Genomic DNA, 26,308 nt, shown 5'->3' with positions numbered 1-26,308 from the left:
ACTGAGCTGGTGATACTCATCTCTGCTAGCTATAACAGAGCAGAAAAGGTCAAGTTGTGCATAAAGCACATACATAAACAAAATCCTGGCCAGGTAGTGACATCATGAAGAAGAAAGCAGTACAGAGGCTGTATGGATGAAGGTAGAGGTTAACACATCTGAGGGCTTTGCTGTGTCACCAAATTCATCAGGTGAGCTTAATGTCATATATAAAGGGGATGCCTGTTTTTTTTTTACATTTTAATTTGCAGTCCTTTAAAGGCTAATAAAGCAGGCATTTGAAACCTATTTAACATTTCATTGTTAGAATTATTTAATTAGGTAATCAATTATTTGTTATAATAATGGTTGATCAACTTTTTAATTGATCGAAAGAACATTTAGAAATAATTGTAACAAATTAAAAGGGCCATAAACTCATAAAATGCATTGACTTTCATCTGGTTTTGGCAAACATTGTATGCTATGCTTTATATGCTTCATAATACCTATTATTATTATCATCATCGAGAATAAAGAATACATAAGGAGAAGAAGAGAGGGATTAACATGAATTTGTGCAGTGTCTACACTGGGACAACTGCACAATGAAACACAAAACAAAGGCGACTCTGTGACAGACCGTCTGCATGCGATAGTGCTGGCAGTGTTCTCTGGAGCTCCTGCAAAATCCCAACCGTGGGAGATATACAAGAAAGTTTAGCTCGGCATAAATAATGCATGGGCAGAAATTTTTGGAGTAAGCAAGGCAGAGGAGATGTCACATGCCAGTGAGGAGCTGAAATTTTAGCAAAGCTCAGGGAATTTTGAGACGAAGGTGTGTAATATGATGACTACATGGTAATCTGTTCCATGCCGCTATGTATCAATCCACTTATAATCTTGTGATGTAGCTTATAAAAAGGAAAATACAGACACATTTATTGAAAATTTAACCACATCAATCTTTTTACTTTCCACATTTACAACTGACAGTATCACAAAGATTCTCATTTAAGCAACAAATATGAAAGACACTAGAAAATGCAGCAATATGTATACTATTACAATAGAAAGTGCACATTACCTGGTCACAATCATAGTCTGAATTAAACGGAACAGCAATATTTATATTTACATAAACAACATTAGTTTTAATACAAAAATTAAATAAAATTTTACATGTAATAAGGCAAATTTCATATGCACATACAATCATTTACATAACGTCACAATAAAAATCAAATCCCCAATGGATGAACTCTTTATCACCAAAAGCAGAACAAAAAATACTTTCACAACATATTACATCTTTCTAGTGAGCCGAACAAAACTCAACCCAAATATCAATGCTAATATATATTTATATATATACTTAAACCGTATAAAAATATGTTACAGCCCATAAACATCTACAAAAACTGAGAACTGCATCCAATTGCAACAAGTCTGAATCTATTATACTGTGGAAACAATATAAATTACTCAAAAAGCATCAGCCAGCCTCAATTCAATTGCAGTTTGTAATTGAAAAATATAGAGGAGTGCAAAGGTCTCAGATTGTCAATTGCAATCTTGCAACATTCACTAATTTACATCCCACAGGAAACACTGAAATGGTGCCAAGAAACACAAAAATCATAAAAAATAAATAAATAAATAAACAGCAGCAAATCACAGAGCAAGCTCAGTATTGGACCTGTAGAATAACACACACAGACTCCATATTTACGTGTAAAAGAACAGTCCCGAGTGTGTGATGCGTGTAGAGCTGGAGTAAGGACTTAGAAGGGCCTGTAGCACATCTTCTGACATCCAGTGATAGCCTCTCCTCATTGTTACTCTTTACTGGAGTACTGACACGGCAACGTAGCATGATGCCAGTTATACATAGAGCACAGCATCAATTCCTTGTTTACTATCGTTGACACTGAGGCTTACCTGCTTAGCGTCTAGCTACTATGTGCTGTTGTGCTCGTAAAGTGGTGGTGAGGCTTGGGCTTGTAATATCTGAAAACCTAATCAATAAACATAAACCGCCCTAATTCTTTTGATGTCTTTTTTTTTGCTGTTGTGGACAGTTTGGACCTTTTAGGACCTACTGGAGAACGTGGAACACTAAGTGATACCCCTCATGACCTCTCACAACGTATTTACAAGTTTGCAAATGTACATATTTAAAATCTGGATGATTTGTTCAATCTGATGTCCCATTCATGCAGTGCCATTAGCAAATAATATATCAGGAAAACTGAAAAGAAAATCCAGGCTCGGTCACACAAGCTAGTGCTCCCAAGAGGAGATAGTAAACAGTTGGTTTTCACAAAGTTGGTCCCAAACAATCACAACATATTCAATAACACAATAATACACCCTATTATAAAAGTTTTGCAAATCCACGTACTAGATTAAGAAAACAATCAGTAGCACCCTTGAAAAATATTGCACGTGCATATCATTTAAAATCACATCCTTGTAACAACCCCTCCCCAATCAAAGAAAAATCCAAAATCCGAGAAAAAAAACTTTGATTGGTTAAGTCACCTGATGATGTGCCAAAGTTCTGGGTTTGTAGAGCCCCAGAAGTGTGTAAGACACTACAACGCCAACAGAGTTTGGGTTACTATAGCTGGTAAAAAATGTCAAGAATCCGAACCAAAGAACCAGTTACTAACAAGACAGCATAGAAATACGACGATGGTCAAAAAAAATGGTGGGCCGGGGGGGGCGCGTCAGAGATACTTGTACTTCGCAGACAAGCTCCCAGAATCTTCAGTTCTGCTGCAGGAGGATGCTCTCCAGTTCATCAGCTGAGCGAAGCAAGAAGGCGGCGGACTCTCGGTAACCTGCGATAAGCTGTCGGACGGCGTTGACCTCGGTGGGGTTGAGCTGGGGTCGCGCGGTTCCACTGCCACTGGAGCTCTGCTGCTTCTTCATACTCAGATCCGTAGGTCCTGCAGGGGAACAACACCAGTCTATGGGTTCTTGCAAGAATAAGTGCTCACAACATTCACACTCAACTCATTCTCAGAGTTTGGATTGTGTTTATGAGGCATGAGCCAGTCTTTCCTGTATATTTTGGCTCTGAAAGTCCCCAATGAAATTTTACCATTTTTTTCTAATTTAAAGTTTTCAATTTCCAGATTTTCAATTTTTTTTTTTCGTTTCTCATTTTTAGATGCATACATTCATTTTATTTTGTGCTATTTGTCTCACATTTACATAACTTTGGACAAAAACGACTGCTAAATGTGTTATGTTAAAAATTTGCATCAAAGATCATTGCATACAAAGATTAAGCTTATTCTTTTAACTCACAATTTTATTTATTTTGTCGTAAAAACATTATTCTCTGGGTATCGAGATCTCATTTGACCTTCCTTAAACATTTCATAACGTTTCACGATATTTGATATAGATTTCAAATAAGTTTGGAGCATGCTGGATGCATTATTTAGATAATTATGAACAGAGTTGGGTAATTCAGGTCCAGAGAATAAAAGTCCAGACTGGGATTTTGTTTCAACCAACCAGTTGAGTACTGTGTGACTGTGACTCTTTATGCTCAACTGGTTGATTGAAGCAAAATCTTGGTCTGGACTTTTACTTTCTAGACCTGAATTACTCAACTCTGATTATAAATGTATACACAGAATTTATCAAGCATGCTTGTGTGATGTGTGGTAGCTTAACATCTAATGCAGGTCAGTGTATATTTGACATGCATACAAAATACAACATGAGAAAAATGAAATACCACGTCAGTGATGAAAAAAGAAATCAAATCCCTGGACGGGATGCCAGTCCATCACAGGGCACAGGGCAGGGGACACCCTGGACGGGATGCCAGTCCATCACAGGGCACAGGGCAGGGGGACACCCTGGATGGGATGCCAGTCTATCACAGGGCACAGGGCAGGGGGACACCCTGGATGGGATGCCAGTCTATCACAGGGCACAGGGCAAGGGGACACTCTGGATGGGATGCCAGTCTATCACAGGGCACAGGGCAGGGGGACACTTTGGATGGGATGCCAGTCCATCACAGGGCACAGGGCAGGGGACACCCTGGACGGGATGCCAGTCCATCACAGGGCACAGGGCAGGGGGACACCCTGGACGGGATGCCAGTCTATCACAGGGCAGGGGACACCCTGGACGGGATGCCAGTCCATCACAGGGCACAGGGCAGGGGACACCCTGGACGGGATGCCAGTCCATCACAGGGCACAGGGCAGGGGGACACCCTGGACGGGATGCCAGTCCATCACAGGGCACAGGGCAAGGGGACACCCTGGACGGGATGCCAGTCTATCACAGGACACAGGGCAGGGGGACACCCTGGACGGGATGCCAGTCTATCACAGGACACAGGGCAGGGGGACACCCTGGACGGGATGCCAGTCTATCACAGGGCACAGGGCAGGGGGACACCCTGGACAGGATGCCAGTCTATCACAGGGCACAGGGCAGGGGGACACCCTGGACAGGATGCCAGTCTATCACAGGACACAGGGCAGGGGGACACCCTGGACAGGATGCCAGTCTATCACAGGGCACAGGGCAGGGGACACCCAGGATAGGATGCCAGTCTATCACAGGGCACAGGGCAAGGGGACACCCTGGACGGGATGCCAGTCTATCACAGGACACAGGGCAGGGGGACACCCTGGACAGGATGCCAGTCTATCACAGGGCACAGGGCAGGGGGACACCCTGGACGGGATGCCAGTCTATCACAGGACACAGGGCAGGGGGACACCCTGGACAGGATGCCAATCCATCACAGGGCACAGGGCAGGGGGACACCCTGGACGGGATGCCAGTATATCACAGGACACAGGGCAGGGGACACCCTGGACGGGATGCCAGTCTATCACAGGGCAGAGGGACACCCTGGATGGGATGCCAGTCTATCACAGGGCACAGGGCAAGGGGACACCCTGGATGGGATGCCAGTCTATCACAGGGCAGGGGGACACCCTGGATGGGATGCCAGTCTATCACAGGGCACAGGGCAGGGGGACACTTTGGATGGGATGCCAGTCTATCACAGGGCACAGGGCAGGGGGACACTTTGGATGGGATGCCAGTCTATCACAGGGCACAGGGCAGGGGGACACCCTGGATGGGATGCCAGTCTATCACAGGGCACAGGGCAAGGGGACACTCTGGATGGGATGCCAGTCCATCACAGGGCACAGGGCAGGGGGACACCCTGGACGGGATGCCTCTATCACAGGGCACAGGGCAAGGGGACACTCTGGATGGGATGCCAGTCCATCACAGGGCACAGGGCAGGGGGACACCCTGGACGGGATGCCAGTCCATACAGTCAACAGAGCAGGAGAACAGGACACACATACACAAACAGCCTATACATAAAATCACATGCTGTGGGCAATTTAGGGATACTGATCCACCGAACGGCATGTTTTTGGACAGTGTGATGAAATCAGACTACAGAGGAAACTATACACACAAAGAACATGCTAACTCCATAAATGCAAACACAACCACAGGATAAGCAGAGTCTGAACCCCATAACCTAAATCAGTGTTTCCCAACCCGGCCCTCAGAAACCCCCAAACAGTCCACCTACTGGGATCTGGGAGGGAGCAAGAATGTGAATTATCTGGCAGGGAGCAAAAACGTGGATGTCTAGGGGTCCCCGTGGAGCGAGTTGAGAAACACTGACCTAAATCAAGAAGGCTACTCTCTGAGGCACCATGTTCACACAACTTTCACTTCAAAAATGCCTTGAACACATAGACACCCCTGCTGTTTCTATACAACGGAAACAGTTTGTCAGATCAGCTTGCAGTAATTCATTTCAAAGGACTGCTTTTTCAAAAAAAAAAAACACAAGTTACCTGCTGTGTTGTGCTCTATAATCTAAAGGAAATGACTGTATGGCTGGTCTTTTGGTTTACATATAAATCTGACATTTTTATTACTGCTATGGGTTTTTCTTTTTTAATGGAAAAAAGTCAGAGCCTTAAATCAGAACGCACTGATCGGAGAAGAAAATAGGACTAAAAATCCGCATCCTGTTAGGGCAGAACAGAAAGCATATTCAGCTAGAAAGTGGGATAAAACTGAGCTTTTTATGATAATGGAACAGCACACGAGAAATGTTCAAAATAACACAAATTTCAGTTAAGCTTTTTTTGGACTTCCATGCTTCTTGTACGTTGCAGAATGCTTCACACAGAATGTAACCAGACAGGCAGCCCTGCCTCACACAGTCAGTTAGGAATGGTCCCTACACTCAGAACCTAATGTCAGAAAACACGACATTTTGGTCAGCAGTATCTGTATGGGCTCTGCCTCGTGTTCAGCAGCATGATTCCTTCTTGTGCATCTGCATCAGTCTCCTCTAAAGCGATATTTATACAGTTATCAAACACTCTAATCTAGAATGACTTAATTACCTGGCAACGTTACACTCTGCCCATTTACAATGCTGAATGCTTACTCTGGTAATGACTGAGTACTTTGATTCTACTATTTGCATTCTATAATCTGAGCATGCCCGGGGGCGGGGGCGGGGGCAGCCAGTCGACCTTGCCCCCGCTGAGGTTTTTTTTCCCTCCTTACTGTGGAGCTTTTTGTTCCTCTGCACTGTTGTCTTCTGGCATTTTTCCTTCTTCCTTTCCCCCCCGTATCATGAACCATTTAGTATTTACTACTAAAAATGTATTTCCACACACTCCTGTTAAGTGCCTTGGGGAAAATACGTTGTGGAAGACTCTATGTAAAGTGAATTGAACTGATTAAGTACAAAAGCAATGGCCCTCGTGTATTTTATAACCACAAACACTAGTGCGAAAGTCATTATCTACCCCTGCATCACCTTTATTTAATTACTGACTATACTGTCATACTCACAAGTCCATTCACTTCTTTGTGCCTGCTTGTCTACAGCCAGTGCAGAACATTAAACGCAAAAGAGATCTTTGATCTAGGTTACACGATTTCATTATGATCTTATCTCAAATTCTTTTGGATGCTTCTTTAGCACTTCAAATCTAGCCATTCTTACTATGTAGACCTCTCTACGTTGGTAGACCTCTCTACAGCTGGTAGACCTCTCTACGTTGGTAGAGGTATCCTAAGATAAAAAGGATTTGTTATTCTGGAAGAGCATGTGCATTTTCTTCCTTTCCTAAATACTGTATTGAAATGTACTATTCTACAGCTCCCTCCAGTGTATATTCTGGGAATTACCCTCTTTATGGGGTGAAGGCAAAATCTTTTTAAATAGACGAGTAATGCTTGTATTCCCTGTTCTGTTTAATTGATCACTAGAATAATTGTAAATATTTAATAAAAGTGATTTTTAAATTTCTTGTTATCCTGTATAAAAATGCTGTAAAAGTGTATCTGCTTAAGGACCATATGCCATTACAGTGATAGCTGATCGCTTTCTATTTAATGTAAATTATTTGCAGTCTCTGCACCGCGTAATGTCACACTCCATCTTGACGCCGGGCGACGTGAAATTAGCTCTCTGGTATTTTAAAAAACACTTTGGGATTTCTGAAGGTCGGTAACGAGCCGCTAATATCCTTTCCGAGCGCGGCAGCTGCGAGCCGCGCAGAGAAGCTGCGTGAGGCTTTCTCGCGGAGAAGCCCCAGAAGCGGATTCCGCAGCTGCTGCGACTCCAGAAGCTGACACACATTGGGGTCGCCATGGTTACAGCACCAGCTTTGACTACCCTTTGTGTGCCAGTCATATGATTTAACATGATAAGCAGGCATTGGGACCAGGCCCTTGGGGGTGAAGTCTAGCAGCGTGTAAAGGCCATCCCAGGCTGGCTGGTTCCCATGGTGCCGAGGGGTGGACTCACCACTGCTAGCAGCTTCAGTGAGGTCCAGCAGGCCTCCCCCTACCCCGCCGTAACTATGGCAACTGTAGGCTCCATTACCATTGATGTACAGCACCTCCTGTGCAGCTGGAGCCGCGGACGCCGGGGCGGAGAGCAGAGCAGCTTCGCCTTTATCGGGGGAGACAGCTTCGTCCTGCCAGGAGAGGAGAGACGATCAAGAACAGGAGCAAACAGAGTCCCCGATTCCGGCTGCGCCGAGACCCCGAACCCATCAGCCGAGCAGGAGATGCGGACGGCAGTTTTAATGGCGAAACTCTGCTTCTCCGACTGATAGGACACAGCAAATGCCCATAGAAATTTCTGATATGAATTATGTAACATTTGGGTTATAACATTCACAGTTCACTTTTCCTCAAGGTTGCCTTTGTGGCTGAGAGAAATGCGCGACCTTCCTGTGAGGAAGCCCGGCCCTTCTTTGGATCGAATCTAGGCTGCATCATTCCCTCATGGGGGCCCGAACCCTTTGGTAGAAGTGAAGTTTTGCTGTGGGGGGTGTGTGTGTGTCTGTGTGTGTGGTGGGGGGGGGGGGTAAATCAGTGACAGTGTGCCTCGGTTGACTGGTTCACAAGGTATCTATGGGTTGTGACACTCCGTCCAGTTAGTGGCCACTGACTCACAAAGTAAAACCTGGGTAAAGCTGTACAACTACAGAGCTGCACATCAATGTCCACATCTAAGCTAATCTTTCACATCCTGATTGCCAGACAGTCAAGTGCAGGCAACAAACATAAGCGAAGGAAAGAAATAGGCTTTAGCCAAGATTGAAACACATCACTTCATCTTCCTGCCCTCCCTTCTTTTGTTCTGCTTATGTGATTTATTTTAAATTACATTGAAATGGCCTGCAGTTCATTACACAGTTTCGCCGTTCTGGTACAGAGGTCTAGCTATAAGAATATCTCTTTCATTAGGCATACTTGTTTCTAAAGGACAAAAAGGACTAACTTGTCAAAGGATACTAAAGCTGTATAAATCATTCAGACAGCTTATTGGTCACCAGCTATGAGTGGCTCATTACACATTCAATAGCCAAGGTGGAGCAGACGTGGATGTACAGATTGTAGGCTACATTCTGCTTCCTATAATGCACATATTTAAGTCTGAAATATACAAGATTCATTCATGTTTTTACAATTGAGATTAGTCTCTATGTTTTTGCAGATGATCACAGATAAAAATCATTTTTAAATCATTTGAAAGGAATCAATTGAATGAAATCTCGAAAATCATTCGAAAGATATCTCTTAACATTGGTCATGACACATAACAAAACATTTTTAGAAACATGATTTCTCTCATTCCCACGTCATATATCTCTATTATGTTTTTTTTTTAATCATATGTTGATGTAGATTTTTTAATATATTGATTTAGTGTGTTGATATGTCTGTTTGACAAATATTTCGTTTTGATTGTACCTCTAAAATGTAACTAATATTACTAACAACATTAATGTAACCGCTGAAGTAAACAACAGACAAGGCTTACAGATAAATGCGCACAAGCTGTTACTGTCTGACGATATACACACTTCACTAAGTGCACCTGCCAACTACAGGGAAGGACCCATTTTGTCTGCAGCACAGCCTGAATTCTTGAAGTCAAGGTGCTGGCAACTTCCCTTATGGAGTTCAGTCCGTGGCATTTTTGCTAGCTTTAACAAGTCAGGTCTTTTCCAGGCCTGGCCGCTCTCATTAAAAGGGTGTTTTCTCCCTCAGAAATGCATGTATTTTTTATTCCACACACCAACCTCTGTAAACTCTGCAATATTGTGGAGGTGAGCAATAAAAAAAAGAGAAGAATGTGTACAAGGTTTAATGGCTTGTATGTATTTAGCTTTGCACCAGAGAGACCAGCTCAAAACCTGCGATGAGATGATAATAGTGCCTTAGTGCCATGTTTTTGTGATTTCAGAGTGATTTCACAAATGAAATCTGGAGGAGGTAGCATAACATGAAAAACAAGTTTAAAAGAACTGCCTGTTTAGCAATGCTGTTGCTCACCTTATGGGATACATTTGTGGTTGAAACATTGAAATGACTGAAGCCATTTTAAAATAGTGGTTCAAAGATACAAAGTATTATTAAAGAATTCTTAAAGTATCAACTATTACGGGAAGAGCAACCACACAGAGGCAGTGTGTAAAGAAAATAAAGCTGAAGTAAGAACAGAGTAGCCAAAACAAAGATGGAAAATCATTCAATAATAAATGGAATAATCATGCAGTAGCCCGAGAATGGTCTGGAGAATAATATATGTAAAATAATGAATGCAGAGGAATTCAATTGAAAATAGAACTGAGAACAAAAGCTACTGTGCTTTTACATCAAACAGAGATGAAGTAGGCCTAAATCATTTTAACATACCAGCTACCTTGAAAATGCATTAATATCAGGTCAGTTCAGTCAGGTTGGGGATCATGCGCTGATGCAGCGTGTTGCCGCACCCACCACACGGCGAAACTCCTCGGGATCCCGGCCGACGATCCCCCACGCAGAGACACGGTCCAGTCCCACCCTCCGGAAATGGCCGTCCATCTGCCACAGCCAGGTGTTACGTGGGCGTCCCCTCGGCCCGGTTCAGCCACTTAGGTCCTCAGCAGTGAGGATCCTGCGAGCCGGATCACCCTCAGGGAAACGCGCCACATGGCCGTAGTGCCGTAACTGACGCTCCCTCACAATGCAGCTAATGTGCTTCATTCAGGACTCCTCTCACAACCGCTCATTTGACACAAAGTTAAACCAGAGGTACTCAAGGATTCTCCGAATAGACACAGTACCGAAGGAGTCCAGTCTTCGTCTCAGCTCACTGGATAGCGTCCATGTCTCACAGTGATACAGCAAGACAGGGAGCACCAGGACTCTAAAGACTTGGACCTTCATCCTCTTGCAAAGATATCAGAAGCACCACACACCCCTTTCCGGTGACCTCATGACCCCCCATGCTCTCCCAATCCGTCTGCTGACTTCATAGGAAGAGTCACCAGAGACATGAATGTCGCTGCCGAGGTAAATAAGTCTCTCGACAAGGTCGACATTCTCCCCTCAGACAGACACACTACTAATGGCTGTGCCCAAGAAGTCATTAAATGCCTGGATCTTGGTCTTTATCCAGGACACCTGCAATCCCAGACACTCAGACTCCTCGCACCGTCTCTCGAGAGCCTGATTTGAGCCTCCATTGACCAAACGAAGATCACAGTACTGTTGGCAAAGTCAAGATCAGTGAATCATTCTTCACCAAAGATGCCCCACAGCCAGTGGACCCCACAACCCTGCTCAACACCCAGTCCATACAAGCATTGAACAGAGTAGGAGCAAGAACACACCACTGGGGAACCCCAGAATCTACTGGGAAGAATTTAGTGATCATTGTTGACACACAACAATGAAGTGTGTCTTCAGCATTTAACCCATATGTGACATTGTGACATAGCAGGGGGCAGCTAATTCAGCGCCCGGGGAGCAGTGCTTGGGGGCGGTACCTTGCTCAGGGTACCTCAGTGGTGCCTTGCTGGTCGGGGATTCGAACCAGCAATCATTCAATTACAAGTACACTTCCCTAACCATTACGACACCACTGCCCCCAACACAGAGGTTCTGTCTCCAGTCTGCACAGCACTCACAGTACCAGTGTACAGGCCGGCCATGACGTCCAGCAACTTCAGGGGGATCCCGCAAAGTCTCACCATGTCCCACAGAGCGACTCGATCAACTGAGTCGAACACTTTACGAAAAACAACAAAGGCTGCAAAGAACCTCTGCCGATATTCGCACTTGCGCTCGATGAGAACCCTGAGTGTAAGGATACGCTCGATGGTAGACTTCTTAGGCGTAAAACCAGACTGCTCCAGTCGCTGACAGGCAAGCAAGGCTCAAGGCTCATGTAGGTCAAGGTCAGCTGCCTCAGTGCCGGCAGCACTGGGTACCAGTTTGTCAAAGAAGAAAAGCTGGACTTGCAAATGACCTGGCACTGCACGTTTGGGGTATATACATTTCCCACTGTTTGTGTTCTTGTTTTTGAAATTTGTTAATAAAGTTTTATTTTCTTGAAATTCAGTCTCATGGCGGTGATAGCATTATGACCCAAAGTTGAAGCTGAATGGGGACACGTGTCAGAACACCAGTGCAGTATAGTGAACGGTGTATATCAGGCAGGTATTGGGGGGTTCCTATGCCAATGAATAATGGAGGTCAGAAATCATGCTCTACAGTACTGTATGTCTCCCTTTGGATAACTCTCAACCCTTCTCTGTACTGAGAATGTTATCCTATAGCCGATGAATGAGAAGTTCTTTGCTAGCAGGTTTGAGGAGTCCAAGAGATTATATCTGTGTTAGCTATAGGAACGGGCTTGATCAGTCCCCTGCATATCTAACATACAGAAGGCTGTGGTAATATGACATTTTTTACATTAGGAGCATACGTTATGCAAGGGTTATGGAGCCATATTTTAATCATGACACACTTGCCTAGTACTAACCTGATAATGTCATCGCGGTAAAATGCCAAGTATGACTGAACTAATGATATTATTAAACATATCAAATAAATGGCCACTCATGAAGTAATTTCACGTAGTGTGGAAGTATGGTATTTGGAGAGAGGTTAGACTGTGTCAGCCTAACATCCCACAATTGGATAAAATGATCATATTCAAAATAGAAGAATATGGACATAAATGGTCTGACATTCAGCATGAAATAAGGAGGAGGGCTCTTCAGTTAAATGATGTTTTAAATGGAAGTTTAAAACTGAAGTGATCAGAGAGGGAGAGGCAAGTCAGCCAGTTGAATGAAACATGAATAAACATATCATTCGCAGACTTTATTTGCAGCATATTCATATTGTCTTTTAATATGCAAAATAAATTCTAAATTTTCTCTTTTTTTCAACAAAATCCTTTCCCATGTACTTTATTTTTATTTTTGTATACTGTACACACAGTGTTAACTATGTATGGGAAAGTAGTAAATAGATAAAAAGGTGTTCCTGATTACCTTCGCACACGCATTACCATTACTGAGGGCTGGGAATTTAAAAAGCAACTCTGACAAAGAACACAGTCGAGATTAATGGGATGATTATATTAATAATACATGTATTCATTTTGATTTCATTGTGTCTAGTACACAATACCATAAGGCAATATTTCACTTTCCACTTTATGTTCTGTCACATATTACAAGATAATACCTTTTGGATGCTTTAATATAAGAACGCAAACACCCTGTAATCCATTAAGATAACTTTACACACTCAAATTAATATTATGACTTGCTGTAGCATTCATAATACATCTGCTAATATTCAAGATTAAAGCATTAGCATGAAGCAAAGTGATGTTAGAAACCTTCGATGTTTCTCTACCATTATAATCGTGGGCAGTTTAAAAATGAATGACTCCATCACCTTGTCTGTAATACTAAAATTTTGCTAATTTAAACTGAACCCATCCAGGTCCTAGAAAATGATGATTGTAATAATACTCGTACTACACTAGACAGACAAAAGTGTTTTCCAGTTTATCCTCTTGCGTATGATTTGAGTTGATAGATGAATTGACTTGTTTTGAGTGCTCAGTATTATGAAAGCTTATATCAGGTAATGAAAGTTCAAATCTGATTATTCTTCTCCATTCTGCATAATACCTCCCCACCATTGGGGGGGCAATGAGCCCAGTGCCCATGGCAGGAAATACGGAGCTGGGAGTCCCATGGACTCGCTGGCCATCTATCACACACTACAGGCAATTTGGAGACATTAACCCAAATTCAAAGGATTTCACACTGAGAAGTACATAAGAATTTGCGTTAAGATCTGTTATAAGACTATAATGTAAAGATCATTAACATTTTAGTTTCTTGAGTGTCATGGTTTAGTTTCCTGACCCTCGTCTCGCATGTTCCATTACAGTGCATTTAAATACCTGCTCTGGATGATCTAAAAAGCACTTCCCAGTGAGACATACAAGAAATATCACTGCTCCCACTAGTGTAGAAAACAAAATATCCACCCACAGGACCATAAGCATATCGCCCATGCACTCAGCTTCCAAGTGACTCCTCATATGGACAATATAAAGTATACGAACCACATGAGAATTTCAAATAAACTGACTTTTGTAAACGATTTAACTAACACGCGTGTTATTCTTATTCACCCTTAGCATGAAACAGTAATGATGGAAACAATTAAAATACTGGCATCTTAATTCAAACTGTCATCCTGTGCTCCATGTTTTAGTTTGCATTTTATTCCCATTTTATTTTGCATTTTATTCCCATTTTATTTTGTATTTCTTTATAAAGTATTGTTTAAAAGCTAAATGTACAGAACAGTAGGCAGGGATTGCGATTTCATGGCCCACAATTAAGATTTAAGATTTTATTTTATGTATAATATTTTAACTGCATTTTTGTTTGTTTTTAAAAAGCTAGGCTTTGTCCTGCAAAATTTGACACATGCGCATGCAATACAGGTCTGATTCCCATGTTATGGGGAGTGAATTGCTCTAATTAAAACATTCCTATTGTTAAGAGCCCTGATTCCTCTTTATACACTGAGCACTGGAAAAGTGTTCTCACAAATAAACAGGCAGGAAGACAAGCACCTGGCTCAGCCTTCATCCATATAAGCTCATAGCTTGGTTACCTGTTTACTCAGTATTTAATTCCTCCTTGAGGATCATATCATGCAGTAGCAACAACTAAAACCTATTGTGTTTCAGCAGGTGGCTAATCCAGATGCTAAAGTGATATTGCCCTGACATTTATGCCAAATAATAGCAATGTGTGTTGAGGAAAATGAAAAAACAATATAAAACATCTCCAAGAACTGCAGGTGTGTCTGCACTGTTTTTTCGTTTATATAAAGGTGTGTAATATTTGTCTATAAACACATGAAAAGGGCAGCATTGCTTTGGCCAGTAAATGCAAATGGCAGATGTGCAGCTGGAGTTATGAAACGCACTATGATGGACTAGTAAATGTGATGTCGATGATCTTATGTTTATTGCGCTCCTTTAAACACCCCCCACTCCGCCACTCAAACTGGCCATTTAAGTGCTGCCCCAGTCACTATACTGAAAATGAAATAAACCACCCTAGCAAATGATGAAGCAGCATATTCTGTGGATTAGCTAGCTAGCTATACAGTCTTCTTACTGTGCTTGCTTGCTTTTTAGTTTTTAAAATATGTTACGAAGCTTTGTGCTCCGAAATGCCTTTTTTGACTAGGGCCTCAGAAACACGGAAGGCCCCCTGCTGGCGATGCGCGTACCTGTCGTCTGTCGAGCCGCATCCGCTTGGCCGCGTTTTTGCTCTCGTTCTCACAGGCCGAGGCCAGGATGTTCTCGGCCGCCGCTGAGGTCAGGTGAGGTGCGATGGGCCGTGACTACGAAAGAAGCAAGACCACCACAAAACATTTTTCCAACATTTCTGGGGCACATTGCACATTCTGTTCATGGGGATGTAAACAATACATGCGTTTATGAAGAGGATTGTGTGCTATACAAAGCATTATAATACAAATCTGCTCTAGAACAGGCTGTTTAAACAATCACAGCTTTAACAGCAGATTTCATCATTTCCAACGGCCTGTTTTGTAACCCTAAGTGCCCAAATTAATCCGCCGATATACTTCGCGCGAGGCGACGCAACGCGACATGTACACTATGCAAGCAGGGTACTGACTGTACTTGCACAAGAAGACTAGGTCTATCTGCAATAAAGGTCATGTCCACCAGAGGGCAGTGTGCGGAAACCATCTTGGTCAGCTCCTTCATTTCCGGTCTCACTTGTTTTGCATGAGGTTGTGACGTGATGTGACGTAAAGTCACTACCTCGACAACGATCGAGTTGCTGATTTTTTAATACTGCTGCAGCAGTCTCTGTTTTCTAACCACTGCATTGTAGTATTTATAAAGAAACAATAGTTCAAAATAAATCAGTTTCCGAAAAACACGTCTGTTCGTGAGTGATTTATACAGCAAAGGTGAAAATGATTAGGAATGGCTGGAAGAGGGCATGCAGAGCTCATGCAAAAGCAGCGGTGGTAAACTTTAAAATAATGTTAAACATATACTAGATAATCCTGAAAAGGAGCGGTCATTACAATCGCACAGCTTGCTAAAGAATCAGGGCCGGTATGCATAAGACTTAAAATTTCACTCTTAAATGCGTCACAATTCTAAGAGTGACGTAATTTTGCTCCTACTCCCAGACTCAAGAATAAGTGGTATGCATAAACATTATTAAGTGTTAAGACTTGGTCTCAGCTCCTAAATTATTTAAGAGAGCTGGAGAGGAGCCCTAAGCCAGTTAGGAGTTGAATGATGGCAGCTGCACTACGCGCACCCAGACGGAGACCGCGTACTTTCCGTTAAAGAAAAGACGTCCTGCAGACGTACGACAATAATGAATTGATAAAAAGGTACAGGTTCGATCATGAGATGATGAGGGCATTCTTTTTGTTACCAACCTAATTAGGAACCGCATAGAATCTCATCTAAAAATGCACTTACAGTTGAACTGAAGGTGATAATGGTGCTACGTTTTTGGCAACTGGAAAAAGATAATTATTATTATTATCATTATTATTATCTATTATAGCGAGGGTCATATGAGCAATATAAGTAATGACACAAACCTGTAGCTTGCATGCTTGCTTTATAAACTGTGATTTCCTTTCGCGAGGTCGATAAAACATTATACCACCTTTTTTCACATTCCTGTGCTGAACGCCTTGTCCGTCGTGACGCAGCATTTACGGAGCTTGCAATACCCTGCTTTTTTTGTCCGTGCTTGTGACAGCTGGGCCAAACTTTCCTCGCACTACCTCCTTCCATTTAAGCACCAACTGTGCCAAAAGAACCGTTTTGTTTGTCGTCCAATTTGGTTTTCTTTTAGAATCCAATGTCTTGCTATGAGTTTTGCATTTGACCCATAATTTATACAACATGTGTACCTACTAGTGGAAATTGATTGGTGATGTGCTAGGTAGATTTTCGTACAACCAATTAAAGGTATGATCACAGAAAGGTATGTTGTATAAAGCTCTACATTAACGGTTTAATGTCACTAATATATTTACCGTGCAACTCCTCTATTGGTTGAACTCAGTATTTGGGGCGGGATTTGATTTGTAGTCCTCATTTCACGACACTTAAATGCTGGCTCCGTCAGCACTTAGGAATTGGGCTTAGACTTTGCTGAAAGTTACTTTTAGCAGCTTTATACAATGCTCTTAGGTCCTGCTTTTTGCTAAGATTTTTTTAACTCTTAAGTCCAAGTGTACGACCATTGTTAAGACCATTCTTAGGATGTTTTATGCATACCGGCCCAGAATTTCAAGTTAGAGTTTCACTGTACTTAGTACATGAAACTTAAAATGCCATTGCATTTTGAAGACGCTGTACACAGTAGTGCTCACAATATTTTCTCTCTTGCCTCTGAAAATATACAGTTCTTCCGGCCATTCATTCTTAAAAACATGTTACTGTAATACTAACTACGATATACCCCAGTTTTTGGCGGTACTGCATCTCGCGTACGCGTCGCGCCAACATCCTCGCGTATGGTGCACCTACGACACGTCAAATGAACGCAGAAAACGCGTGGTGGCCATGATGCCTACGAGTATGTGCTGTGAGCGTCAATAATAAATCAACGCATAGGGCTACCCAACTGAAGCTAGGGTTAGGGTTAGAAAGGTTATGGCTTTTTCATGCATCAAAACCTTGGTTTTGGCCCCCATATAATAGGAAAACACAGGCTAACTCAATTAAATAGCATATTCCATAATTTCCAATGATTTATGGTGTAATTTTAGGTCCCTAAATTAGGGTTAGCCAACTGTAGCTATAGTTACAGTTAGAATGGTTATGGTTATGTCAGACATCAAAACCTTTTGTCTGAAATATGATTGTGTGATTGTTCAGGGTCCCATATAACGGGAAATGACAGTTTAGCTTGATTTAAATATCAGCCAACAGCAGATTTTCTTCCACCTCTGGCACATGTGTTGTTTTAGTGCAGCTGAGCTCTCTATCCTGCTTTGTCTGTTTTTGAATAAATTGTATTTTGTTTGACAAATTGAATGCATCTCATGATTTAAAGAACACTTTTATAAATTGTTTTAACTAGATGAAAAATTAGCCATGTTCCCTTAATTTGATCATTTGTGCAGCTAAACATTTTAACCAATTGACTAAAATTACTCATCCATCTTTCTTCCAGCCATTTGGGCTTGACAGGGTCACTAAGAGCCTGGATCCTATCCTAAGCCACATAGGGCACAAGGCTATAGGCCTTAATCACGTTTTATCAGTCCTTTAGTTAATTATTCAACAACTACATAGTCCACAGTCAATAGTTTGCAGTTTGAAAATAGCTCCTCGTTTTACCATCATTAAATTATTCCCAATTATGCAGCCCTAAAATTAATGCAAATCTTCAGCTAGTGCATTCAGTTTTACAGATGTACAGTATCGGCTGGACCAAGACCTAGAATAAACTGTAATTTTAGAGAACGGTACTGAAGAATATTGATTTATGAAACAAAAATGTATTGATTTATATTGATTGTACTGCTCTATTGAATATTTCATAATTAGCCCTGGCTACTGTTTTACTTAGACTACTTCAATGTTTGTGTGAAGAAAATGTAGATTTAATGCATATGTGTCTTCACATGGTGTCCACTGAAAGTTTTAGGTTCCTGAATCAGCAGTAATACCAAAGATCTACTGTGTGTGTAGAGTGAGTAAATGTGACCCACTATAACCGTCTTATAATAGTGCAGTGTATCTCTCTTAAATGCAAAAAAAAATGTTCTTCACTGGTTATCTGTGTGTGTGTGTGTGTGTGTGTGTGTGTGTGTGTGTGTGTACACGCACCTTCCTGAAACACAGAAAGGAAAAGGAGGCAAAAAAGTGAGAAACAGACGAGGGGAATCTATTACTGCTCTCTCAATTAGCCCTTAAGCCGTAACAATTTCCAAGCACAGATTGATTTGTTAGCTAAATTAACTTGTTTAGCAGATGCTTTGTCAAAAGCAACTTACAACTGAGGTTCGGAGAGAGCAGGAGCAGGCGAAGCGGCTCTGGAGCGGTCGGGGTTAAGGGCCCTGCTCAAGGGCCCAAGTGTGACATCACTCTGCTGACCCTGAGATTCGACCTCCCAATCACAAACCCACAGCGCCGGCCACCATGCCGCGTGGCCAATGAGGGGAGAGATCCCCCCTGACAGCTGGAACAAAGGGTGCTGAAGTATGAGACCACTGCGCACGCACAGCTAAATCTGATACAAACACAGAGAACTCAGTGGAAACCCGATGGACGGACAAACGGCAGCACTGTACAAGAGAAGCCAGAGCAGAGTCTGCTTTCTGAGCTGCTGTGTGCGTTTGTATCAGCTGTAGTGGCCAGCGTGCTTTTCAACGCTGCAGCCTACTGGGGACATGTCCTCGGTCCAGGCGATGCCAAACGCCTGACGAAAGTCATCAGGAACGTCAGCTCCACGCCACTGACCCCGAAGCCACTGGAGGCAGCACTGGAGAATAAGTGTTAGCAAAACTGGACAATATTACGAACAATTCTGCCCGTTTCGCTTCAGGGGGCTCTACACTGGAGAGCCTTTAACCACCAGTTCATCCCACTATGGTGTTCTAAAAAAACACTACTGGGGATCGTTCCTGGCTGCCACCATCAGACACCATAACATCCCCTCCCAGTGCGCCACTGGCCATCCACAGCCGTAACGCGTCTTTTTACCAAACAGTCGGGAGCTTTCTGGTCTGACTGTACATAATTTATCTGCACATAAGTATTAGTCTAATCTTGAATGACTTTTAGTATCACATTCTGATTTTTAGATATCAGTTATTTGTGTGCTGTACGATACGTTCGCTCTGTTTAGACTACAGCCGCGGAAAAAAATAAGACACCGCTCTATATTTTTAAACAAATCTGCATTTTTAAATCCTGGTTTAATCCTGGTTCTGTTGGCAGAAGGATACGCTGAGCAGCAGGATGCTTCCAGGTTCAACATTTGTATGGCAGCAGGAGACACTGGGAACGACCAGAAACCAGCCAGGTAGAGGGCAGAAGTGACTTTCTAATGCCGGAGGTGACCGTCCAGGAGTGTCTCATGAATCGGAGGATGACAGCAAAGTGACTTTCAAAAGGAAGGGGAAACATTAAATGCAGGTGTGAAGTGCACTGCTAGGACAGTTCATATCAGGCTCCTAGAAGCAGGACTGAAGTCCCTTAAAGCAAGGAAGAAGCTCTTCATTAATGAGGAACAGGGAAGAACCAGGCTGCAGTTTGCAAAAAAAAAATTAAATATTATATTATTCACAGACGCAGACACCTAAATGGAGAAATGAGTGAAACAAAACATTGTCCTGTGGTCTCTTAATTTTTTCCGCGACTGTATGCATACTGTCTTTCAACTTTGTTTGTTCGGAACTATATGTTCATTTATATGCAGCATGTACTGTAGATATACCTTAACACCCTGACGTACATGAACAGCTTTAATATACATTAAAAACAAACATTATAATCGTATAATCATAAAATGTTTATTAACGTATATTACGGCTGTTAAGGTATGTTTTGCTCCCTAACATAATAGTTTATTTCTTCTAATTGTTATTATTATTGAGTTCATTCTGACTAATAAGTTCATTGTACACAGGATAATCAATCCAATCACCCATAGCATTACTGTCAGATCACACTCCCATCAGTATCACGTTGGGATACTCCCCCCCCCCGGGGCGTGAGGAGTCTGGACCCTCTAGCCTCTCGAATGTCTATCGATTCAATCATTAAGGACATTTTTGCCTATTGACTAGATGCTTAGTCCAAAGTGAGTTACAAGAGAGCTCAGCTGGGGGTCAGAGAGCAGGACCGGGTACAGTCCCAGGAGCAGGACCGGACCAGGCACAGTCCCAGGAGCAGGACCGGACCAGGCACAGTCCCAGGAGCAGGACCGGGTACAGTCCCAGGAGCAGGACCGGGCACAGTCCCAGGAGCAGGACCGGACCGGGCACAGTCCCAGGAGCAGGACCGGGCACAGTCCCAGGAGCAGGACCGGGCACAGTCCCAGGAGCAGGACCGGGTACAGTCCCAGGAGCAGGACCGGACCAGGCACAGTCCCAGGAGCAGGACCGGGTACAGTCCCAGGAGCAGGACCGGGCACAGTCCCAGGAGCAAGACCGGGCACAGTCCCAGGAGCAGGACCGGGTTAAGGGCTTGACTCAACTGTAGCAGCCACAGGATGGCGCTCTAAAAAAGAGCTGTAGCTCCTATACAGTTTTCTGCTTTGAAGAAGTAAAGTCAACATTTGATGATAATGAATGGCTCATCAAGCTCACTAATCTTTGTACTTACATGGAAAACTGAACTGTAGTGATGGGATTCTGAATTCTGATTTTGTAGATAACAAATAAAAATAGTAGAAAACACAGACCTCAGTAAAAATGATAGCACTCAAGTAAATCTTGCCAGAATACTACATTGATTCATGTTATCAAAAAAAAAGATTAATTTCCCAGGTTTCTTTAGTTTTTATAATCTCATCCAAGTCTGGTAAATCACTTGGCAGCTGCTCTTTCGGTGCAACACAAGGATTTTCTGTCCGTAGCCAATGTGATCAGTGCATTAAGTGCATAAAAGTCTCCATTACGTTGATTAAAATGGCTAATGACCCAAGAAAAAAAAATAGCTGTGATCTACCAATTACACTGTTCTCAAAAATACTGTGGTTGTCTTTTTCAGGCCTTTAAGCCTACAGGCTAAGAAGTCCATTGTTCTTATGTGCACACATTTATAAGGCAAACAGGTACTATAAACCCTACCAACAGGTACTACAAATACTACTGAAATAAATCGGCAGTCATCAGCAGCATGTGAACTAACTGAACAGCAAAAACGCATAATTAATAATAAGCTTTGAGTGCTTGTTCTTGCTGTATTTCACCAATCTCACCGGTTTGCAGAAATTACAGCCCATTAACATTTGCATCTGGATTTTTAATTAATGAATTCATCCATACTGATTTGTTATTACAATATGGAGAAGCAGTAGCAGCACATTTTATAACAAACCCTTTTTAATAGCAAGATGGACCCATTCATCAATATGCATGAAACAAAATCGGCCTCATTTTCCTTTTTCTGACAATATTCTTTAATGTAACATTTCAAACAAATGACATTCTCAGGTTTTTCTTCATTATTTAAATTCATTTTATCACGGCCAGCTTTTGGAAAGCAAATCTGAACCAAACCAAATAAATAAATAGTCATTAGTCATTTAATAGTACTATTTGTCATTTGTATGCAATATAACTATGGGATACTGGATATGTTGTATATTGATTTGTAATTTAAATTACCATTTTGCCCATCCACCTTAATTTGTCTTAAAAGAAATGGTAATGCGGACGTCTGAAGACAAGAAGCTTCCAGTGAGCTGCAGTGTTCAGAAACAGTGCTCTAAACTCTTGTGGTGACATGCAATTTAAATATTTAACATGGCCTCTTGAAATATCCATCCATTCATCCATCTTCCATAACCTCCTATCCGGTGTAGGGTCACTGGGAGCCTGGGGCTTGTTCCAGGATGCATAGTGCACAAGGCAAGGGACATCTCCAGATGGAGTGCCAATCCATCACTGGGTACAGTACACACTGACACAATTATATACTATAGGCAAGTCACCAACACACCCCCCTGCAAGTTTCCATAGTGTGGGAGGAGATTGCAGTACCCAAAGGACACCCACCTAGCACAGAGAGGACATGTAAACTCCAACCCTAGAACTGTACAGCTGAACACTGAAGCACAATGCCATCCATCCTATACAAATGTGGTTTTGAATTTTTTATTTTTTTTTAAATCCCCTCTGTGAATTTTAGTTGAAGTGCAGTACTTTACCTCTGCGCTATCCGGTGTTGCTATTGCTGTGAGTTCAGTGCAAGTCTTTTCCTTAGACACCTCCCATACTCCTATATTCTTTACAGAATGATTTCAACAGGCATGTGGCATCTGTTCTGTGGGCTTTAATTCACCCACAACTTCACAGATGATTATCGACAGGACACATGAGCAGCAGGGAGACCGATTTGGAGGGAAAATCACTACCAGAAACCACACAGGAAGGGAAGGACTGAGGTATAACTCAGTGTGTTTTACAGACGCAACTTCAAAAGGATGTAGTTGGAGGCCAGTGAACCAGGAGTAACTCTCCCCTTACTGATATGTCAGCCAGTGAACCAGGAGTAACTCTCCCCTTACTGATATGTCAGTATCGCTAATTAGCGGTGAAGTGAAAACTTCAGCAGTTGTGCCACATGGAAGCCATAAAATTGTAGTACAATTGGAACTTTAGATAAACATGGGAAAATTACATAAATCATTTAAAAGGATGGAAAAGTAGTTTGTTATATTTGCACTGGAAACAGATATTCATAATATAGTTGTATTAGGGAAATATTCAGGCAGGAATATAGTCATAATAATGTGATTGCAATGAAACTGGAAAACGTACATGCAGTTCATCAGACTGAAAATATACCATGTTTAAAAACAGTATTTCAAACCTACACTGGTTTAGGGAATTTAAAATATTACTAGCATATAAATGCTGCAATTAGAATTATGAAGTAATAATAATAAAACAGATCAGGCTTTAGTATGAAGCACAAATGTCATTGTTTACATTAATCAGTGTGCAGACAGGAGCTGAAACACCAATTTGTGTTTGGCTACTTAAATTTAAAAATCAAATAAAGGGAAATTAACATACAGACAGTAGAGATCAATGTCTAGGTGCCGAGCCAACATTATGTTTCAGATGCTGAGTGGAAATAAAGGAACAAACAAACAAACAAATAGCCCAGAAAGTGCCCGTTTTTTTCTACTACAGCTCCCTCTGGTGTCCAAAAAATAAAATTACTGGAGCAGCAATCTCAATTCATGCAACTCCAACAAAATTTTCTGGGGCTGTTATAAGTGCCCGATTAGGATAATTCTAATGTTTGGTTACCACAGTATAATACTGTATGCTGATTTGTGATGCTTTATGTAGCTGCAATGCAATTAATTAATGGAGGGTTCTTCTGTAACGTTAAGAACTGGCAACTAAAGAAGATTTCACTGTTTAAGACAGTAAATCAGGGTGCCCAACTCCAGTCCTGGGGGGCCGGAGCCCTGCACATTTTTAGGTTTCCCCTCATTTAACACACAAACAAACAAATTAATTTTTGTATAGCGCATTATCACAACATTACACCTGATTCAACTCCTTGTGCTAATTACCACACAGCTCCTGAGCTGAATCATTTATGGTGGAACAGGGGAAGAGCTAAGCTACACAGGGCTCCGGCCCCCCAGGACTGCAGTTGGGCACCCCTGCAGTAAATGGAAGGGTTACACTTGGCTTACCTGAGTAGGAATCACAATGACAATGCGATTTGCCACTAGGAAGATACAGGTAGTGTAATCTAAACTAGGAGGGCCGAAGAATGAGCATCAAAATATCAGGTGAGGATATATTTAAGAGATTATCATGGCTAAACCCCCCCTAAAATAGGCCTAATGGCACCCCTGACCTACTGTAAGTAATCATCATGTAAGTAACCATATGCAAAGCAATGCCCAAATTGAATGATTCAAGAGTATATTCAACAAATTGCAGTCTAACCACATTGTTGCATTTTTCCCACAGTACATGATTTTGTTGTCATTTAGCTGTTTTTGTGCTATATTGTGCTGTGTAACTTTTTTTTTGTTTGTTATGTGTTACATATTGAGACCATTTCAGTAAAGTTATGAAGAATCTGCATGTGCATGCCAGTGAACTTCACGCACTGCAACGTAGAGCCTTGCAGTGTTGACACTGGTATCTTTCACCTGGATAAAAATGTTTGCTAAAGAAACCCGATCAATCAGTGACAGTAATAAAAAGTGGGAAATTTATGGTATTTCAGGAGGTGCAGACTTACACTGATATTTTGACAGTATGTCTAAGCATTTTGACTCTCATGGTTAAAACAATGTTGATTGTACTTTTCATTTCCAGTTACATTTAGGTGGCACTTACTAATCACTTACTAATAGACTTATTTGTTGTGAGACATGAGTTAATTGTTTTAGGTGAGTTACGGCTTTTCTGCAGCTTAACTGTACTGTTGTGCTGTCCGCATAAGTTTTGAGAAATCCCCATACAGCCTTGGCAATGTTGTTTTTCATGAGATGTGCCAAAGAAACTGAGAAAAACTGTATTTAGGATTTATACAACCTTTCAGTAAAATGTTACAGAGGAACTGCAGCTATCACTCATGCTTAAGCGTTTTGAAACTCCGTATTTATAGGTATTTATATATGTGCACATGAGTAGTGTAAACAGGCTGAGTAATCCTACCCCATGACTCAGAGATAAGGTTGGAGAACGTCTCTACTGCTCCACAAGTGTCTGCCAGTCTCACTTTCACCTCAATGATGGGGGGTCACCCATCAATTTATTTGCCGTAACTGCTTATCCATGCAGGGTCACAGTGAGGATGTCAAAGACATCTCCACTATTCCACTCAGAAACCTAATAAGTTCGACGCTGTCGTGATGATTGTGTCATCCGTTGTGTAGGCATCACTTTTGTTCTTCCTTTCATTTCAGTGTTTACACGCCTTCCAGCAAAAACTCAGTTTTTCATATTGGCTGATTTCCTCTCTGATTCATCTGTGACTAGCACTGCTTTTAGGATTATACATATTCTTATTACATGGAGATTTAAAGTAATATTCAGTATCTTAATTGCATTATCTTGCTAAAATATACGAAATTCATTTTCTTTTAACTTCTATCATATTAAGCTTTACTGACAGATTCACATTCATTCACATTACAGCCATTACTATTATAGGGCATTTTACTTGAGGGTAATTGTTACTCAGTTACTACTCAAGTACAAATCATGAAATACCTGAACAGTCATAACTGATTAATAATGAACAAACATGGGATCAGTTCTTAACTAACATGTAGTTTCTGGTTAATTAATGCATTAAGTAACAGTGTACTGCTACATTGTGCCCCCTCAAGCAAAATGTTACCTTAGCAACACCATGAATTAAGGCACTAAAAGCAATGCAGCAAATATTCTAGAATAGATCATTAATAATACTAACACTGCAATAATACTATTTATTCAATATCCACGCAAACCAGCATGGTTGCCACTGTTGCTACTGCCAACTGCACTGCATGTTGTCACGTCCTCTGCATTGCACTGCGTAGTCCTGTGTTGTTTCTGTGCGTTTGTTTGTGTGCACCTTGGTCCCCGAGGAACACTGTTTCGTTTGTCTGTATACTGTGTATATGGCTAAAATGAGAATTAAACCTACGTGACTAGACTTGAAGTGCAGAGA

General features: G+C 41.9%; 1 protein-coding gene across 4 annotated transcripts in view; it reads right to left on the bottom strand.

Moving 5' to 3' along the window:
* Positions 1 to 919: 919 nt before the first annotated feature.
* LOC111854324 (nucleolar protein 4) overlaps positions 920 to 26,308 on the bottom strand; it is an 88,683-nt gene continuing 63,294 nt past the window's right edge. For 2 of the 4 annotated variants that reach the window (XM_023832197.2, XM_023832199.2), the window contains 3 exons: positions 15,151 to 15,264; positions 7,832 to 8,003; positions 920 to 2,933 (listed from right to left, as the gene is read on the bottom strand). In XM_023832197.2, the coding sequence (XP_023687965.2) occupies positions 2,752 to 2,933; positions 7,832 to 8,003; positions 15,151 to 15,264 (468 nt within the window). In that variant the 3' untranslated portion in view covers positions 920 to 2,751. The remainder of the gene's footprint in view (positions 2,934 to 7,831; positions 8,004 to 15,150; positions 15,265 to 26,308) is intronic. The other 2 variants (XM_023832198.2, XM_072710918.1) reach the window with 2 other exon arrangements.

This window comes from Paramormyrops kingsleyae, chromosome 4 (assembly GCF_048594095.1).
Source record: "Paramormyrops kingsleyae isolate MSU_618 chromosome 4, PKINGS_0.4, whole genome shotgun sequence".
Classification (NCBI taxonomy): Eukaryota; Metazoa; Chordata; class Actinopteri; order Osteoglossiformes; family Mormyridae; genus Paramormyrops; species Paramormyrops kingsleyae.
This window is presented reverse-complemented; position numbering and strand designations above follow the sequence as displayed.